The sequence below is a fragment of the Cololabis saira genome, chromosome 24 (assembly GCF_033807715.1).
Source record: "Cololabis saira isolate AMF1-May2022 chromosome 24, fColSai1.1, whole genome shotgun sequence".
Taxonomy (NCBI): Eukaryota; Metazoa; Chordata; class Actinopteri; order Beloniformes; family Belonidae; genus Cololabis; species Cololabis saira.
In genome coordinates, this window is record NC_084610.1 from 25,734,160 (window position 1) to 25,753,269 (window position 19,110).

Below are 19,110 nucleotides of genomic sequence, written 5' to 3' on the forward strand. Positions count from 1 at the left end.
TAACAACTCTTGATCAGTTTTGAAGGAAATAAAACATTCTAGGACTCTGAGCTGAATCAACTTCTGGATGATCAACAGTTCAACATCTGGGCTGCAGAGACGCTCCTTCACAGGAACATTGTCAAGTATAAAATAGGGAAAAATTGTGTATTTTACTTGCTTAAGATATGTTTAGATATTTATGTGGATATTTATGTCATATATGTTGAGAGGGATAGTTATAATTCAATTCAATTCAATTTTATTTGTATAGCATCTAATACAACAGTTGTCTCTAGACGCTTTCCAGAGATCCAGAACATGAACATAAACCCCTGAGCAATTATTACATAAACAATGGCAGGTAAAAACTCCCCTAGTGGGAGAAAAGCCTTAAGCCAAACAGTGGCAAGAAAAATCCCCCTTTAGGAGGAAAGTAACCTGGACCAGGACCTGGACCTGGACCTGGACCAGGACCAGTGGCAGGTGGAAGCAGCAGCATAATTATGTATATATCTTATATATTTATTATGTATGTAGCATATATATATATATATATTTATATGGATATTTTATGTAGTTTATATAGTGTATATTTATATAGATTTATATAATGTGTATTTTCTACATATTGATATAATATTTATGTCATATTTATATTTTCTCTATACTTATATGGATAATTATGTAGTAATAGGCATGTTTACGTAGTATTTATATAGATTATATTTATATGGATATTGTGTAGATATAATAATAGCAATAATGTTAATTCATAGAGTTATAAAGGGATAGGAACTACAAAAAAGTGTAAACGTCTTCCTACTCCTATTTTGAACCTATGTGCATATGAAGATGTTACTGTTAATTCACATTTTTTTTATATACATGTTCGAAATAGATTCATTCATACATTCATTCATTCATTCATTCATTCATTCATTCATTCATTCATTCAAGTATTTGTGAAGTATTTTTCTTCTGCAGATGTGAGTGAAGGAAAGCTCGTGTATGACTAAGCTTTCTAAACTTTTAATTTTCACTTTAATCATGTTGTGCCACAAAGAGAATGCTGGTTCAGTTATTAAAGAGTTATTAATAATTGTCCTTCGATAATTATTACGTTTTTATTTTCAAAATTAATATTTTGTTATTTATTTATTTTACACAGATTTGACACAAAGCTGGTATATTAAAGCCTCACACGGGGCACCATTTATGTTGTGCCACAAAGAGAGTGCTGGTTCAGTTATTGAAGACTCATTAATTCATGTGCTCTTCGTTTGTGTTTTCAAGCAGCAAGAGAGCCGACTCTCCAGAATCTGAACCTGTATCTGCACCAGGAACAGCACCTGGAGCAGAACCAGGACCAGGACCTGGACCTGCACCTGCACCTGGACCTGGACCTGGACCAGGACCTGGACCAGGACCTGGACAGGGACCAGGAACTGGACCTGGACCTCGACCTGGACAAGGACCAGGACCTGGACCAGGACCTGGACCAGAACCTGAACCAGGAGCTGAACCTGGACCCGAGTTTGAGCCTGGATCTGCTCCCGATCCCAACCCTGAACAACGTCCTTCCTCTGATTACAAGTAAGTCGTCACCCAGAACAACACACGAACAAACAATCTGCGGATCGCTGCAGTGTCGGCAGAGATGCAAATGATGGTGAAATATGAGGCTCAGAACAGAGTTAATTATTCAAAAATAATCCACTTCAGAAGTTTTGAACAATTTGTTCAGAACACAAATAATAGAGGAAGAGACATAACGTGAATAAAGCAATTAAGGTGCAGCAGAGATCGTCTGTGATGCAGAGTTCAAGGTGAATAACACAAACCTTGACTGATGCGTTTGAGTGGATGACTGAAGCAACCGTCAGTACATAGAGTGTTATCGCTCACAACAAGACTTCAGAAGCTGTTACTTGGACCTGTCAACCAATCACAGTCAAGTATCTGCAGACCAATTCTCTTTTCTCTCCATTTCTGCAGCATTCAGCTTCAAACACGTGACGATGTGACGTCTGATTACCAGAATGACTTCAGGGAAGTGATGACCTCCGGGACTGACAAAGATATTGTAAGTCAAACTGCTTCCAGTCTTAAATCCCAAACTCCTTCGTTCCTTAAAGAGAAACTCAAGAGTTCCTTGCTCTTCAGCTTCTTCATCTGATGGAAGCAGAGATCTCTCTCTTTCAGAGAAAATGATGTTACAGACAACGAATACATCACTAATCCAACAGACCAGTCAGATCGTCTGGTTAAATTGATGCTAATACAGAATGGCCAACTTTTGCAGTTCCTAATTTGACCACCAGAAGTGAGGCAGTCTCGTAGTCTGTAGAGGAAGAACCGGACAAACGCTCTGACGTCACCAACAGGGTTTCTGCAAACAGGTAGAAGGAGCAGGACTGGAAACCTCCTGAAAACCTCTTGCAAACCTCCTGGAAACCTCCTGGAAACCTCCTGGAACACGCCCACGTTATGTGGAGGAAGGTGGTTGAAGGCTGCAGGCTAAGCTGGCTGCTCCTGGTGGATCACCAGACTGCAGCCAGTCTTAATGTCTGACCAGGGATAGCTGCGGTAGCGGATCCTAGTGTTTCTTCGCTTACTGTAGTAAGGGAGGTAACTACGTTGGAGTTAGTTCTGTGTTGTTGTTTTGGGCTTGGTCCACCCTGAAACTTGTCAATTGGATGTTTTCCGGTTGTTTTGAGGACTGAGGGACACGGGGCCTTCTCACGTTATGTCGTTTGGGACTCCCACACTAGACATAATGTGAACTGGGGGCTCAGCACAGTAGTCTGTTTTCTACTGCGGATACGCGGGTTATCAGGTCAAATGATCTGAAGTCTATCGGAGATTGGTGTTCTGATGAGACGATGGACCACAAATTCGGGTAACTTGGACAGTTTTGATCCACAACACTACCAAAAGAGTACCGATCGCAGGCTTTGAGTCTTGCACGTTAGGAAACGCTGCTCTGTAACCCTTTTTCAGATTTCTGGATGTCCTGAGTTTGTTTCAAGTCCATCTGATTCTCTGTCAAGAATTCAGATTTTAAGAATACATTTATGATCAGTTCTTTCTTTCAAGGAGGTAAAGAGGTGGTTGAAGGGCACTTTGGAGAATTTGGACTCCAGGGGGCTGAAGGAATTCCAGTGGTACCTGGTGAACGCAGATGAATCAAAGGATGGTTTCAACCCGATCCCACTGTGTCGTCTGGAGCATGCGAACAGATTGGACACAGTAAATCTGATGATGCAGAAATTCTCCTCAAAGACCAGAGAGGTGGCCGAGACGGTTTTAAAGAAGTTACAAAGTAATAGAGGTGTGTTGTAGAGAAGGAAACACACAAAAAACATCTTACTATAAAGATTTGTCCTGTTTAAACAATAACTGATAATAACATGTTTCATTGACCTCCAGCAGAAAAATCCTTGCCGGAACTTGTTTTCCAGGACGATCCAGTCTTTCCAGCTGGTGCATCAGGTAAATGTTCCCTGTCAGTCGCATTGATTCATTTCACAAAAACTGTGAAATGGGTGTGTTTCCCTCCAGTCAGGATGCTCTCGATGGAGCCTGTGTAGAAGCTGCTCCTGATGGGGCTCTGGCTTTCTTCATTTTCAGGAGGAAGTAGAGGCGATCTTGAGCCTTCTTGGCCAGTGATGCCGCGTTGATATCCCAAGAGAGGTGACATGCACACCCAGGAACTTAGTGCTGCATCATTGATAGAAACAAGAGCATGCTGGGAGTGAGCTCTCCTGAAGTCCACAACAATCTATTTTGTCCACATTTAGAGAGACTGTTGTGTGTCTACATGGTGGCTAACCTCACTCCTGTAGTCTGGTCCACATGGTGGCTAACCTCACTCCTGTAGTCTGTCTGGTCCACATGGTGGCTAACCTCACTCCTGTAGTCTGTCTGGTCCACATGATGGCTAACCTCACTCCTGTAGTCTGGTCCACATGGTGGCTAACCTCACTCCTGTAGTCTGGTCCACATGGTGGCTAACCTCACTCCTGTAGTCCGTCTGGTCTACATGGTGGCTAACCTCACTCCTGTAGTCCGTCTGGTCTACATGGTGGCTAACCTCACTCCTGTAGTCTGGTCCACATGGTTGCTAACCTCACTCCTGTAGTCTGGTCCACATGGTGGCTAACCTCACTCCTGTAGTCTGTCTGGTCTACATGGTGGCTAACTTCACTCCTGTAGTCCATGTCATCCACATGGTGGCTAACCTCACTCCTGTAGTCTGGTCCACATGGTGGCTAACCTCACTCCTGTAGTCCGTCTAGTCCACATGGTTGCTAACCTCACTACTGTAGTCCGTCTAGTCCACATGGTGGCTAACCTCACTCCTGTAGTCTGTCTGGTCCACATGGTGGCTAACCTCACTCCTGTAGTCTGTCTGCGATCTGCTGAGTCCCAACTGGTCCAATTTGTAGTCTGACGTAGTGTCATTTGTTGTCCAAGTGAGTGTACGTTGGCCAAAACGGTGGTGGGAATCGCTGGCTTGTGTGGCTTGGCTGCTAGCCTGGTTGGTTCTGCCTATGCCAAGCAGAAACTCACGGTTGTATGTGCACCTTTGGACTTTGTAGATGCAATAATGATGGACAGGATCACTGACGACACTTTGACAAACAAAGGAAAACACATAATCAGTGTGAACTGTCCACATTTGTTCCGAAACATTTTTCATGGTCAAAAGAAGGAAATTAGCTTCACAGCCTCATTATAAAAACAACTGAACTGTAACAACGCCTCGTCAGATTCATTGTCAAAAGGCAACTAAAAGGGAATCATGTTCATTTTACACATGTGGCTCTAAATAAATGTTGGAATACGTCTCAATCCTTGTCGACTCACATCCTTAAAAGGACAAGTCTTAATAAAGTTTTTGTTTGTTTTTCTTCTCGTAGAGAGAACTGTCAGGATGATGAGTGACTTTGTTAAGAAAGTGTCTATACAAACCCTGACGGAGCTCTTGGAGGCCCTCTTAACTGACGGTGTCTTGGATGAGCGGGACAAGAAGTCGATACTGGAGGAGAACCACACCAGAGTAAATAAGGCCAGCTGCCTTGTTGACATTGTGATGCAAAAGGATGAGGAAGTCTGCAATAAGATGATCAATCATCTTCAAACCATAAATCCCTCACTTTCCTCTGAGCTGGATGTGTCCGGCGGTCCATCTGCTGCAGGTGAGTTCACGTCCTTCTGAAATTATGGTTCTTTTCAACAGTTTGAGCATGACATTCTTCTCATTTTACTCCTTTACTATTTACTATAGAGACACTTAACAGAGAGCTCTGATCCAGTCGGTCGGTTTCTCCAACTACTTGGGTTGAGAACCCGACAAATCTTTATTTGCTTTTTTTTCTGAATCTGAACCAGGACTTGAACCCAAACCAAAACCTAAATCTGAAGCAGGACCTGGACTGAGATCTGCTCCTGAGCCCAACCCTGAACAACATCCTTCCTCTTATCACAAGTAAGTCGTCACCCAGAACAACACACGAACCAACAAACTCAAATCTAAAAACAGAGGCTCTTTGTAATCAGGACACGCTTGTTGGTACCAAAAAGCAGCTGATCACCGAAGGAATTCACAGATCCATGTCTAGTGAACCAGGAGGACTGGACTTATGGATAAAGGAGTTATCCATGTCTAGTGGACCAGGAGGACTGGACTTATGGATAAAGGAGTTATCCATGTCTAGTGGACCAGGAGGACTGGATTTATGGATAGAATAGTAATCCATGTCTAGGGGACCAGGAGGACTGGACTTATGGATAGAGGAGTAGCAGCGAGAGGAAAGGGAAGGTTTACAGACAGAGAAGACAGACCTCCTCCATGGTTGGAGACATCAGGAGACCAAGAGAAGGATATGGAGGAGGAGAAGATGAGGAAGAGCAGGAGGAGATGAGGAAGAGGTTAGGCTGTCTTTGGGAGTGACGAGGATTGCTAGCATGAACAAGCACCAGACCAGATCTGGAGGGGAGTTCACCTAACCTGGAGAATGTGTTCAACCATATCCCTCTGGGACTCCAGGGAGGTTTTGCCTCACCATGGCTGCCCTCCGTTGCTCATTCTGGTCAAAACTTTTAGTGACAGAGGGACAGTCTGGCATCTGCAGACCAATGTCAGGGTTTGACATTTCCCCCAGTTTGTGTTTTCAGTTCTGCCCCTCATGTTGCCCATCTGCCCCGATTGTTCGCACCTGTGTCTCGTTATCTCCTGGGTATATCTGGTTTTGTCTTTCCCTGCCTCATGTCGGTCCGTACTGTTTGCTCCCTCCATGTGTCTTGTCAGGTTTATGGTTTTTGCTCTCGTGTTTTGTTAATCCTGCTATGCAGCGTTTTTTGGTTCTTGTTTTTTCTAAATAAATCAGTTTTTTTGCAACTCCTGCCTCCTGCATTTGGGTCCTCAACAAACACCAACTGTGACAACCAATCCTCTATTCTCTCCATTTCTGCAGCAGTCAGCCTCAAACACAAGACGATGTGACGTCTGAGGATCAGAATGACTTCAGGGAAGTCATGACCTCCGGGAGTGACGACTATATTGTAAGTCAAACTGCTTTCAGTCTTAAATCACAATCTCCTTTGTTCCTGAATGAGACACTCAAGAGGTCCTTGTTCTTCAGCTTCTTCATCTGATGGAAGCAGAGATCTCGCTCTTTCAGAGAAAATTATGTTACAGACAACAAATACATCATCATTCCAATAGACCCGTCAGTCGATGCTAACGCAGAAGGGCCAACTTTTGCAATTCCTAATTTGACCACCAAAGGCTCCAGAAGTGAGGCAGTCATGTAGTCTGTAGAGGAAGAACCGGACAAACGCTCTGACAAAGCTGAAGTAGAGCAGCTAATGTCTGAGAGGCTGTTAGAAACGTCTAGCACCGTAGACGGGGCGGATACGAAGGTAGCAGAGGTTGCTCAAGTTTTCAGTGATCCAGTGTGGACTTTGATCCAGTTTCTGAACCTAAACCAGGTCTGTCCCCCCGAAGATCTCCACTTAACCCTTTCATATTCAGGAGGTGGAGACGCACAACAAAGAGCTGTTAGTGCAAGCGATGCATCTCCGGATCAGGGCTCTTGAAAAGAGTTGACCCATGTCCATAGCTACGTCACCTCAAAGCACACACGTTGACGTCAGTAAACACACCACGTTAGTTCCTTCGTTTCAGTCAGACGTTGACTCTTATTTTGGTGCCTTTGAGTGCATGGCTACTGCACTAAATTAGTGTTGGTCTCTGCCGTTGCAGTGCTAACTTGAAAAGAACGGTGTTGCAAAGACACCTGGCTGCAGCAAGCCTTGTTCTAATGAGGAAATAGAAAACACCTAGGATCCCTGGTGGTGTGGGATCTGTTTGTTTCAGACATGCCCACATCAGACACACTAACCTTTGAGATGCTCAGACCGTCAGAGCCAGCAGGTCTAGCTCCGCCCCCTATTGTGTTTGCTCTCTGTTACATGCAGCATCGGACCAAAGTTGTCCAGTGTTGCCCAGGTCTTTAGTCCCTTTGTCCTGAGGGTAGTCCTGAGGACTGTCCACATGTCCTAAGGGTTGTCCACATGTCTTTTTTTGTCCACATGTCATGAGGGTTGTCCTGAGGGTTGCCCACATGTCCTGAGGGTTGTCCACATGTCTTTTTTTGTCCACATGTCCTGAGGGTTGTCCTGAGGGTTGTCCACATGTCCTGAAGGTTGTCCACATGTATTGAGGGTTGTCCACATGTCCTGAGGACTGTCCACATGTCCTGAGGGTTGTCCACATGTCCTGAGGGTTGTCCACATGTCCTGAGGGTTGTCCACATGTCCTGAGGGTTGTCCACATGTCCTGAGGGTTGTCCACATGTCCTGAGGATTGTCCACATGTCCTGAGGATTGTTCACATGGATGTTAAAATCAGCAACAATGATTACACGGTTAAATCAACACAGAGCACAGACAGCAGTTCACTGAAATCATCAGAGAAGTTTGGGATCTGGGATCTGGGGGACTCTGGGATTTAGTCCTGCAGCTTTAGTCTTTGGTGGTGCGGTGGCTTGTCCTCTTCAGCTTCTCAAGGGAAAATGGTGGACGGAAACATCTCACACTGAGCACAATGTGCTAGATTATGTCAGTAGTTTTCAGGAGCGTCTTCATCATGCGTGTCAGTTGGCACAAAAGTTGTTGTGTTGTGATATGACATCAATGTAGATGATCGGAAGCCCATTATTACCAGACTGGATGCAACAGGGTCAATGGTCCAGCTGACTGCCAGACTCATCTTTCGTTTTACTGGGTTGGCAGGAGTTTCTTTCAAGTCCATCTGATTCTCTGTCAAGAATTCAGATTTTAAGAATATATTTCTGATCATTTCTTTCTTTAAAGGAGGTAAAGAGATGGTTGAAGGGCACTTTGGAGAATTTGGACTCCAGGGGGCTGAAGTTATTCCAGTGGTACCTGGTGAATGCAGATGAATCAAAGGATGGTTTCAAACCGATCCCACTGTGTCGTCTGGAGCATGCGGACAGATTGGACACAGTAGATCTGATGAGTGAAAGATTCTCCTCAAAGACCAGAGAGGTGGCCGAGATGGTTTTAAAGAAGTTACAAAGTGATAAAGGTCTGTTGTAGAGAAGGAAAAACACAAAAACCATCTTACTATGAAGATTATATCCTGTTTAAACAATAACTGATGATAACTTGTTTCATTGACCTCCAGCAGAAAAATCCTTGCCGGAACTTGTTTTCCAGGACGATCCAGTCTTTCCAGCTGGTGCAACAGGTAAATGTTCCCTGTCAGTCGCATTGATTCATTTCACAAAAACTGTGAAATGGGTGTGTTTCCCTCCAGTCAGGATGCTCTCGATGGAGCCTCAAAAGAAGCTGCTCATGATGGGGCTCTGGCTTACCTCAGTTTAAGGAGGAAGTAGAGGCACTCTTGAGACGTCTTGGCCAGTGATGTCGGGTTGGTGTCCCAGGAGAGGTGATGTGCACAGCCAGGAACTTGGTGCTGCTCCATTGAAACAGGAGCATGCTGGCAGTGAGCTCTCCTGAAGTCCACAACAATCTCTTTTGTCCACATTCAGAGAGATTGTTGTGTGTTTACATGGTGGCTAACCTCACTCCTGTAGTTTGGTCCACATGGTGGCTAACCTCACTCCTGTAGTCTGGTCCACATGGTGGCTAACCTCACTCCTGTAGTCCGTCTGGTCCACATGGTGGCTAACCTCACTCCTGTAGTCTGGTCTACATGGTGGCTAACCTCACTCCTGTAGTCCGTCTGGTCTACATGGTGGCTAACCTCACTCCTGTAGTCCGTCTGGTCCACATGGTGGCTAACCTCACTCCTGTAGTCCGTCTGGTCCACATGGTGGCTAACCTCACTCCTGTAGTCCGTCTTGTCCACATGGTGGCTAACCTCACTCCTGTAGTCCGTCTGGTCTACATGGTGGCTAACCTCACTCCTGTAGTCTGGTCCACATGGTTGCTAACCTCACTCCTGTAGTCTGGTCCACATGGTGGCTAACCTCACTCCTGTAGTCCGTCTCGTCCCCGTTGCTGATGAGTCCCACCACAGTCGTGTCATCTGCAAACTTGATGAGGAAGTTGGAGTTGTAACTCGCTTTGCAGTCATGGGTCAGCAGGGTGAAGACGAGGGGGCTGAAAACACATCCTTGGGGCACCCCCATGTTCACAGTGATGGTGCTGGATGTGTTTCTGGTGACCCGTACGGCCTGTGGTCTCCTAATCAGGTAGTCCAGGAGCCAGTTGCACAACGAGGTGCTGAGTCCCAGCTGGTCCAGTTTGTAGTCTGACGTAGTGTCATTTGTTCTCCAAGAAGTGTACGTTGGCCAAAACGATGGGAATTGCTGGCTTGTGTGGCTTAGCTGCTAGCCTGGTTGGTTCGCCTATGCCAAGCAGAAACTCACGGCTGTATGTGCACTTTTGGACTTTGTAGACGCAATAACGATGGACAGGAACACTGACGATACTTTGACAAACAAAGGAAAACACATAATCAGTGCGAACTGTCCACATTTGTTCTGAAACATTTTTCATGGTCAAATGGAGGATATTAGCTTCACAGCCTGGTTATAAAAACAACCAAACTGTAACAACGCCTCATCAGATTCATCGTCAAAAGGCAACTTAAAGGGAATCATGTTCATTTTACACATGTGGCTCTAAATAAATGTTGGAATACGTCTCAATCCTTGTTGACTCACATCCTTAAAAGGACAAGTCTTAATAAAGTTTTTTTTGTTTTTCTTCTCGTAGAGAGAAATGTCGGGATGTTGAGTGACTTTGTTAAGAAAGTGTCTAAACAAACCCTGATGGAGCTCTTGGAGGCCCTCGTAACTGACGGTGTCTTGGATGAGCGGGACAAGAAGTCGATACTGGAGGAGAACCACACCAGAGTAAATAAGGCCAGCGGCCTTGTCTACATTGTGAATGAAAAGGGAAAGGAAGTCTGCAATAAGATGATCAATCATCTTCAAACCATAAATCCTTCACTTTCCTCTGAGCTGAATGTGTCCGCCGGTCTATCTGCCGCAGGTGAGTTTACGTCCTTCTGAAAATATGGTTCTTTTCAACAGTTTGAGCTTGACATCTTTCCCATTTTACTCCTTTACTTTTTACTATAAAGACACTTAACAGAGAGCTCTGGTGTGGTCTGTCGGTTTCTCTAACTACTTGGGTTGAGAACCCGACAAATCTTTATTTGATTTTCTTTTCCTCCTTTTCTTTTCCTTTTCACATTACAAGGTGGACAGACGTGCGACAACTTAGCAGAAACTATTTGGAGTGGAGAATGTCTTTTTCTCTGGGAAGACAAGGGAATAGTCGCTTGTCTCCAGCCCACCAGCTCCATCTCCAGCAACTGTCTACTCTACTAATCTGTATTTACCATTCCTCCTATTTATGTGTCCAAAACATCTCCCACTTTCTTCCCTTACTTGATCTCCACGATTTTGGACTCTAAACACATACACTGTATGTTAATCAAATGCTGACGGAGCTGCAGAGCTGTCAGGGATGTTCATATGTTATTTAGGTAATGACACCTGAAACGGCGATGCTAAGACAGATTTGACCAGTTTTTATATACATTTATATTAACACCCACCTAAACATCTCGGCAGACAAGTCTCTGGTCACACCTTTCTTAGGAAGGTGTCTAAGAACACAATTAAGGATCTGAGGTGTTCCTCCATCCTCCAGACTTCTGAGATACCAACCTAATTTGATCTGAGACAACTGTGGGGACCAATTCCACTCCAAGTCCTAAACCTGGACTTTCCACTTCAACCCACAACCCATCAGGGCTCTACCTCTAACATCCCAGATGTTACTAGAAACCCAGATGTTCTTGTCACTTCCATGTCCTGAATGTTCAGAGGTGTTTTAAAAGCGTTCTACTCAATATTGGACAGCTCATCGTAAAGTTACTGATCAGCGGATGTTCAGATCCTGATTGTTTTTAGAATTAAGTTGTTGAGTGAACTTTATAAAACACTAAATATCTGTCTTTACGTTCTTTCATTAAGGTATGTTAAAGTCTAAGCTGAAGGAGAAGCACCAGCATGTGTTTGAGGGGATCCTTAAAGCAGGAAAGAAAACCCTTCTGGAGCAGATCTACACGGAGCTCTACATCACTGAGGGAGGGACCGGAGAGGTCAACCATGAACATGAAGTCAGACAGATTGAAGCAGCTTCCAGAAAACCAGACAGAGCAGAAACAACCATCAGACAGGAAGACATCTTTAAACCCCCACCTGGAACAGATGAACAAATCAGAACAGTGATGATGAAGGGAGTGGCCGGCATTGGGAAAACAGTCCTAACACAGAAGTTCAGTCTGGACTGGGCTGAAGGCAGAACCAACCAGGACATCCAGTTCCTGCTTCCATTCACCTTCAGAGAGCTGAATGTGCTGAGAGAGGAGAAGTTCAGCTTGGTGGAACTAGTTCATCACTTCTTCTCTGAAACCAAAGGAATCTGCAGCTTTGAAAAGTTCCAGGTCGTGTTCATCTTTGACGGTCTGAATGAGAGTCGACCTCCTCTGGACTTCCACAACTCTACAATCGTCAGTGACCCCAGAAGATCCACCTCAGTGGACGTGCTGCTGACCAACCTCATCAGGGGGAACCTGCTTCCTTCTGCTCGTCTCTGGATCACCACACGACCCGCAGCAGCCGATCAGATCCCTCCTGACAGTGTTGACATGGTGACAGAAGTCAGAGGGTTCACTGACCCACAGAAGGAGGAATACTTCAGGAAGAGGATCAGAGGAGAGGAGCAGACCAGCAGGATCATCTCCCACATCAAGACCTCACGGAGCCTCCACATAATGTGCCACATCCCAGTGTTCTGCTGGATCACTGCTACGGTCCTGGAGAACGTCCTGAAAACCAGAGAGGGAGGGGAGCTGCCCAAGACCCTGACTGAGATGTACATCCACTTCCTGGTGATCCAGGCCAAACTGAAGAGGGTCAAGTATGACGGAGGAGCTGGGACGGATCCACACTGGAGTCCAGAGAGCAGGAAGATGGTGGAGTCTCTGGGAAAACTGGCTTTTCAGCAGCTGCAGAAAGGAAACCTGATCTTCTATGGACCAGACCTGAGAGAGTGTGGCATCAATGTCAGAGAGGCTTCAGTGTACTCAGGAGTGATCACCCAGATCTTTAGAGAGGAGAGCAGCCTGTACAAGGACCAGGTCTTCTGCTTCATCCATCTGAGTGTCCAGGAGTTTCTGGCTGCTCTTCATGTCCATCAGACCTTCATCAGCTCTGGGGTCAACCTGCTGGATGAACAGAGAAACACAGAGACTGACCTCTACCAGACAGCTGTGGACAAGGCCTTACAGAGTCTAAACGGACACCTGGACTTGTTCCTTCGCTTCCTCCTAGGTCTTTCACTGGAGACCAATCAGAACCTCCTACGTGGTCTGATTACATTAAACCAAAGAAGTTCACAGAACAATCAGGAAACAGTTGAATACATCAAGAAGAAGATCACTGAGGATCTGTCTGCAGAGAGAAGCATTAACCTGTTCCACTGTCTGAATGAACTGAATGATCGGTCTCTGGTGGAGGAGGCCCAAGAGTCCCTGAGGTCTGGAAGTCTCTCCACAGATAAACTGTCTCCTGCTCAGTGGTCGGCTCTGGTCTTCGTCTTACTGTCATCAGATCTGGAGGTGTTTGACCTGAAGAAGTTCTCAGCTTCAGAGGAGGCTCTGCGGAGGCTGCTGCGGGTGGTCAAAGCCTCCAAGAAAGCTCTGTAAGTCTTCATTAAATCAGCATTTAAAAAAAAAGAAAAAAGAGATATGTTGCTTCAACAACAGAAATTAAAAGGCTTCTTGTTCTTGTAACGCTCTCTTGTCAGGTTGAGTGGTTGTAACCTCTCAGAGGACATCTGTCCACTTCTGTCCTCAGTTCTCAGCTCTCAGTCCTCCAGTCTGACAGAACTGGACCTGAGTAACAACGACCTGCAGGATTCTGGACTGAAGAAGCTGTGTCCTGGACTGGAGAGTCCACACTGTCACCTGGAGTCTCTCAGGTCAGAATCCACCAAGGGCCTGATTTACTAAAGGTTTGCGTGTGTAAAAACGTGTGCAAACTTGACAGCACCCGCAAACCAAAGTGCCAGCTGATCTACTAACAGCGTGCAAAGAGGACTGCGCCTCTCAAATGCGCAAAATAGCACACACAATTCATTTAGTACTTTTGCCCTGATGAATAATCAATATGGGGAGAGTCTTTATTCTGCTGCATTCTATTTTAAAAATGGTTGCACAAGTTTTATTAAAGGCCACTTTTTCTTTAGTTCTTCGCCTTATATCTTGCCACCTTCTTTTAATGTGCCCCCCTCCACTCGCCCACAAGCAGGCCAAGCCTTTGTGCCAAACTTTATATTTTATTGATTACTTATCTTATTGAACGTGAAATCATCCTTCGTAAATTACATTTAATTAAAACCTGTGCTTATTAATCACAAAACACAGGTTAAACATCATGACCAAATCCGCTCCGACCCGCTGTGTCAGTGATCAGTGCAGAGACTGCAGCTTCGCCTGAATTATGGTTCTGCGTTAAATCGACGGCGTAGCCGACGCGTAGGGTCGCGGTGCGGTGTGCGTCGCCGCGTACCCTACGCCGTCGGTTCTGCGTTGGTGTGACGCGGAACCATAAATCAGCCAATCAGCGAGCAAGGGGTTGGGGGAGCTGGGTTGATGTTGATCCGCGGACAAAACTTGTTAAGGAGCATCAAACTCACTCTTATCTACGCGGAAATAACGCTAAAATATAAAGAAGGCTTCCCAAAGTGTGATCTATGGTGAAATAGGAAAATTAAGATGTGCAACTCTTCTAAAGGTGAGACATGCATTTAACTGACTTCATGGCGCCAGCCTTGGCGTTTATTATTACGCAAATGTGGAATGTTTGGGTCTGTCTAATTTCGTCAAATTAAATTTGGAGATTCACCGTTCACATTTTTATGTGTATGCGTTGTATGAGAGAGAGATGGATAGGGCGAGGGAGGGAGGGAGAGACGTGGCCTGTACGTCGTTGTTTTTTGTTTTTTTGCAGTTTGGGTGCACAATACACTTGTGTGTGTGTGTATTAAAAAGAGATTTTGCAGTATGTTGTGTAATTGAAACTGGTTTGCTGTGATCGTTGATGGCAAACTCATATTAAGCATTTACATCGCTGGTTATTATGTGCCCCCCAATTAGATCTGTTCTGCCGCCGACTCAGTTTTAACCTCATCTGCCGTTCTTTTTGTCTTATAACTGCATTTATTCTATCGCAGATTTTCTCCGATATTGTGTTTCTTTTGGTAATGTTTAAATTTCTTTGCTGTAGTTCATGAATGTGTTTATTTGCCTCTTCCACTAATATCTCTAACTACAACTCATCAAATTTCATTTTGCGCTTGCGACTATCCTGCTTTCCATCCACTGTCCATGGCGCAAAGTTTGCGCCGCAAACCGTAAGACACGCAACACCTCATTTAAATACTGAGGTTTGCACCTGTTATCAATTGCGCACGCAATCTTAGTTGTCACCCGCAAAACACACAACAGCACGCGCAAACTTTTTCAGTGCACACGCAATTTAGTACTCTTTATTTAGGATCTTAGTAAATCGGGCCCCAAGTGTTCAACTGGTGACCGTTACAACTGTTTGTTTGGTTGTTTTATTAGATCCCCGTTAGCTGCTGACCTTTCACAGCAGTTTCTCTGGGGTCTCATCAGAATCATCAGCTTCATTACAACATTATCATTAATTAAAATACATAAAAAAATGCTCACAACTCAGATACAACAGACACTAGGACACCTGCTCAAAGTACAAAAACAACATTATAATCAGCACAATGGCATTATGACTCTACATTCCCTCTTTTTAAACTCAGGAATGACATTTTCTCATCACACTCTGAAACAAGATATTAAGAAAAAACTAATCAATAGCTCACTTCTCAATGGTGTATTTTATTCTCGCTGCATAAACAGGAATTACTTGAGCTTCTTCTTCTTAAAGCTAAACATGTTATTATCTCCAATCCAAACGTCTGGTAATTCATTCCTCGCCACCATCGCTCTGGGATTTATTGTCTTCTATTTTATGTTACTTCTACATGGAGTCAACAGAAAACCACCTGCCGAGTTTGAGTTGTCTTGTTCATGAAATGTTAAACCAATACATTTTCCTAAATGACCTCATGATCTCTCTTTAATCTCCTCTGCAGGTTGAGTGACTGTAAACTCTCAGAGGACATCTGTCCACTTCTGTCCTCAGTTCTCAGCTCTCAGTCCTCCAGTCTGACAGAACTGGACCTGAGTAACAACGACCTGCAGGATTCTGGACTGAAGAAGCTGTGTCCTGGACTGGAGAGTCCACACTGTCACCTGGAGTCTCTCAGGTCAGAATCCACCAAGGGCCTGATTTACTAAAGGTTTGCGTGTGTAAAAACGTGTGCAAACTTGACAGCACCCGCAAACCAAAGTGCCAGCTGATCTACTAACAGCGTGCAAAGAGGACTGCGCCTCTCAAATGCGCAAAATAGCACACACAATTCATTTAGTACTTTTGCCCTGATGAATAATCAATATGGGGTGTACCCGCCAGAAATCGCTGAATACTGGGAGGGGAAGATGCAAATTGTTCCATTTACCACGCGCAACGAGATTTACCAAGCCCGAAAGTAATTGCGCGTATTGTGATTTCGTCTGTATTTGATACGTTCGGAAGGAAGGTGCTAATCTGCTGCTGCTGTTATTGTGGCAAGGAGGCGACATCCAAAATCAAAGAATATGCAGAGAGAGAGTCTTTATTCTGCTGCATGCTATTTTAAAAATGGTTGCACAAGTTTTATTAAAGGCCACTTTTTCTTTAGTTCTTCGCCTTATATCTTGCCACCTTCTTTTAATGTGCCCCCCTCCACTCGCCCACAAGCAGGCCAAGCCTTTGTGCCAAACTTTATATTTTATTGATTACTTATCTTATTGAACGTGAAATCATCCTTCGTAAATTACATTTAATTAAAACCCGTGCTTAATAATCACAAAACACAGGTTAAACATCATGACCAAATCCGCTCCGACCCGCTGTGTCAGTGATCAGTGCAGAGACTGCAGCTTCGCCTGAATTATGGTTCTGCGTTAAATCGACGGCGTAGCCGACGCGTAGGGTCGCGGTGCGGTGTGCGTCGCCGCGTACCCTACGCCGTCGGTTCTGCGTTGGTGTGACGCGGAACCATAAATCAGCCAATCAGCGAGCAAGGGGTTGGGGGAGCTGTGTTGATGTTGATCCGCGGACAAAACTTGTTAAGGAGCATCAAACTCACTCTTATCTACGCGGAAATAACGCTAAAATATAAAGAAGGCTTCCCAAAGTGTGATCTATGGTGAAATAGGAAAATTAAGATGTGCAACTCTTGTAAAGGTGAGACATGCATTTAACTGACTTCATGGCGCCAGCCTTGGCGTTTATTATTACGCAAATGTGGAATGTTTGGGTCTGTCTAATTTCGTCAAATTAAATTTGGAGATTCACCGTTCACATTTTTATGTGTATGCGTTGTATGAGAGAGAGATGGAGAGGGCGAGGGAGGGAGGGAGAGACGTGGCCTGTACGTCGTTGTTTTTTGTTTTTTTGCAGTTTGGGTGCACAATACACTTGTGTGTGTGTGTATTAAAAAGAGATTTTGCAGTATGTTGTGTAATTGAAACTGGTTTGCTGTGATCGTTGATGGCAAACTCATATTAAGCATTTACATCGCTGGTTATTATGTGCCCCCCAATTAGATCTGTTCTGCCGCCGACTCTGTTTTAACCTCATCTGCCGTTCTTTTTGTCTTATAACTGCATTTATTCTATCGCAGATTTTCTCCGATATTGTGTTTCTTTTGGTAATGTTTAAATTTCTTTGCTGTAGTTCATGAATGTGTTTATTTGCCTCTTCCACTAATATCTCTAACTACAACTCATCAAATTTCATTTTGCGCTTGCGACTATCCTGCTTTCCATCCACTGTCCATGGCGCAAAGTTTGCGCCGCAAACCGTAAGACATGCAACACCTCATTTAAATACTGAGGTTTGCACCTGTTATCAATTACGCACGCAATCTTAGTTGATCACCCGCAAAACACACAACAACAGCACGCGCAAACTTTTTCAGTGCACACGCAATTTAGTACTCTTTATTTAGGATCTTAGTAAATCGGGCCCCAAGTGTTCAACTGGTGACCGTTACAACTGTTTGTTTGGTTGTTTTATTAGATCCCCGTTAGCTGCTGACCTTTCACAGCAGTTTCTCTGGGGTCTCATCAGAATCATCAGCTTCATTACAACATTATCATTAATTAAAATACATAAAAAAATGCTCACAACTCAGATACAACAGACACTAGGACACCTGCTCAAAGTACAAAAACAACATTATAATCAGCACAATGGCATTATGACTCTACATTCCCTCTTTTTAAACTCAGGAATGACATTTTCTCATCACACTCTGAAACAAGATATTAAGAAAAAACTAATCAATAGCTAACTTGTCAAGGGTGTATTTTATTCTCCCTGAGTAAACAGAAATTACTTGAGCTTCTTCTTCTTAAAGCTTAACATGTTATTATCTCCAATCCAAACGTCTGGTAATTCATTCCTTGCCACCATCGCTCAGGGATTCATTGTCTTCTGTTTTAAGTTACTTCTACATGGAGTCAACAGAAAACCACCGGCCGAGTTTGAGTTGTCTTGTTCATGAAATGTTAAACCAATACATTTTCCTAAATGACCTATTGATCTCTCTTTAATCTCCTCTGCAGGTTGAGTGACTGTAAACTCTCAGAGGACATCTGTCCACTTCTGTCCTCAGTTCTCAGCTCTCAGTCCTCCAGTCTGACAGAACTGGACCTGAGTAACAACGACCTGCAGGATTCTGGACTGAAGAAGCTGTGTCCTGGACTGGAGAGTCCACACTGTCACCTGGAGTCTCTCAGGTCAGAATCCACCAAATGTTCAACTGGTGACCGTTACAACTGTGGTTAATATTGAAGGATTGTTGATGTGTTTCTGCTGATTCTCTGGCTTTTCCTTCAGTGCCATCATCAGGTGAACACGAGGACAGAGTCAGCTTTAGTCTCAGAGCAGTTCTCTCAGAGCCTCTGCATGTGTGTTGTGTTGTGTGTCTGCAGACTGTCAGGCTGTCTGATCTCAGAGGAAGGAAGTTCTTCTCTGGTCTCAGCTCTGACCTCCAACCCCTCCCACCTGAGAGAGCTGGACCTGAGCTACAACCATCCAGGGGAATCAGCACAGAAGCTTCTGTCTAGACTGGAGGATCCCCGCTGGAGACTGGACACTCTCAGGTAGGACACTCTCAGGTCGGAAGACTGAAGGACATCAGTGTGCTGGACTCTTCATGGTGTCTTTGTGGACATCATCTTTGTGTTTCTCTGGCTTTGAGCAGAGATGTTTGAGCAGACGGAGCTGCTGCAGCTCATCTGGTGCTGCAGCAGAGCTGATAGATGCACTTCACAACTCTGAGCCGTTCTTGACCCAGTATACATCCCAGAACCACAGCAGGGTGGTTTTCAGGCCCGTCACAGCACAATAACAGCTG

At 44.6% G+C, this 19,110-nt stretch overlaps 2 protein-coding genes across 2 annotated transcripts in view; both read left to right on the forward strand.

Annotated features, from left to right (window-relative positions):
• Nucleotides 1-8,610, forward strand: part of LOC133425139 (uncharacterized) — a 45,357-nt gene extending 36,747 nt beyond the window's left edge. The window contains exons 4-9 of the mRNA XM_061715820.1: nucleotides 3,079-3,313; nucleotides 3,412-3,474; nucleotides 4,905-5,183; nucleotides 5,377-5,473; nucleotides 6,462-6,549; nucleotides 8,365-8,610. Of these exons, the coding sequence (XP_061571804.1) occupies nucleotides 3,079-3,313; nucleotides 3,412-3,474; nucleotides 4,905-5,183; nucleotides 5,377-5,473; nucleotides 6,462-6,549; nucleotides 8,365-8,610 (1,008 nt within the window). The remainder of the gene's footprint in view (nucleotides 1-3,078; nucleotides 3,314-3,411; nucleotides 3,475-4,904; nucleotides 5,184-5,376; nucleotides 5,474-6,461; nucleotides 6,550-8,364) is intronic.
• Nucleotides 8,611-10,271: 1,661 nt separating this feature from the next.
• Nucleotides 10,272-19,110, forward strand: part of LOC133425140 (NACHT, LRR and PYD domains-containing protein 12-like) — a 132,858-nt gene continuing 124,019 nt past the window's right edge. Inside the window, exons 1-5 of the mRNA XM_061715821.1 lie at nucleotides 10,272-10,536; nucleotides 11,529-13,260; nucleotides 13,366-13,539; nucleotides 15,736-15,909; nucleotides 18,317-18,490. Coding sequence (XP_061571805.1) covers nucleotides 10,272-10,536; nucleotides 11,529-13,260; nucleotides 13,366-13,539; nucleotides 15,736-15,909; nucleotides 18,317-18,490 — 2,519 coding nt within the window. The remainder of the gene's footprint in view (nucleotides 10,537-11,528; nucleotides 13,261-13,365; nucleotides 13,540-15,735; nucleotides 15,910-18,316; nucleotides 18,491-19,110) is intronic.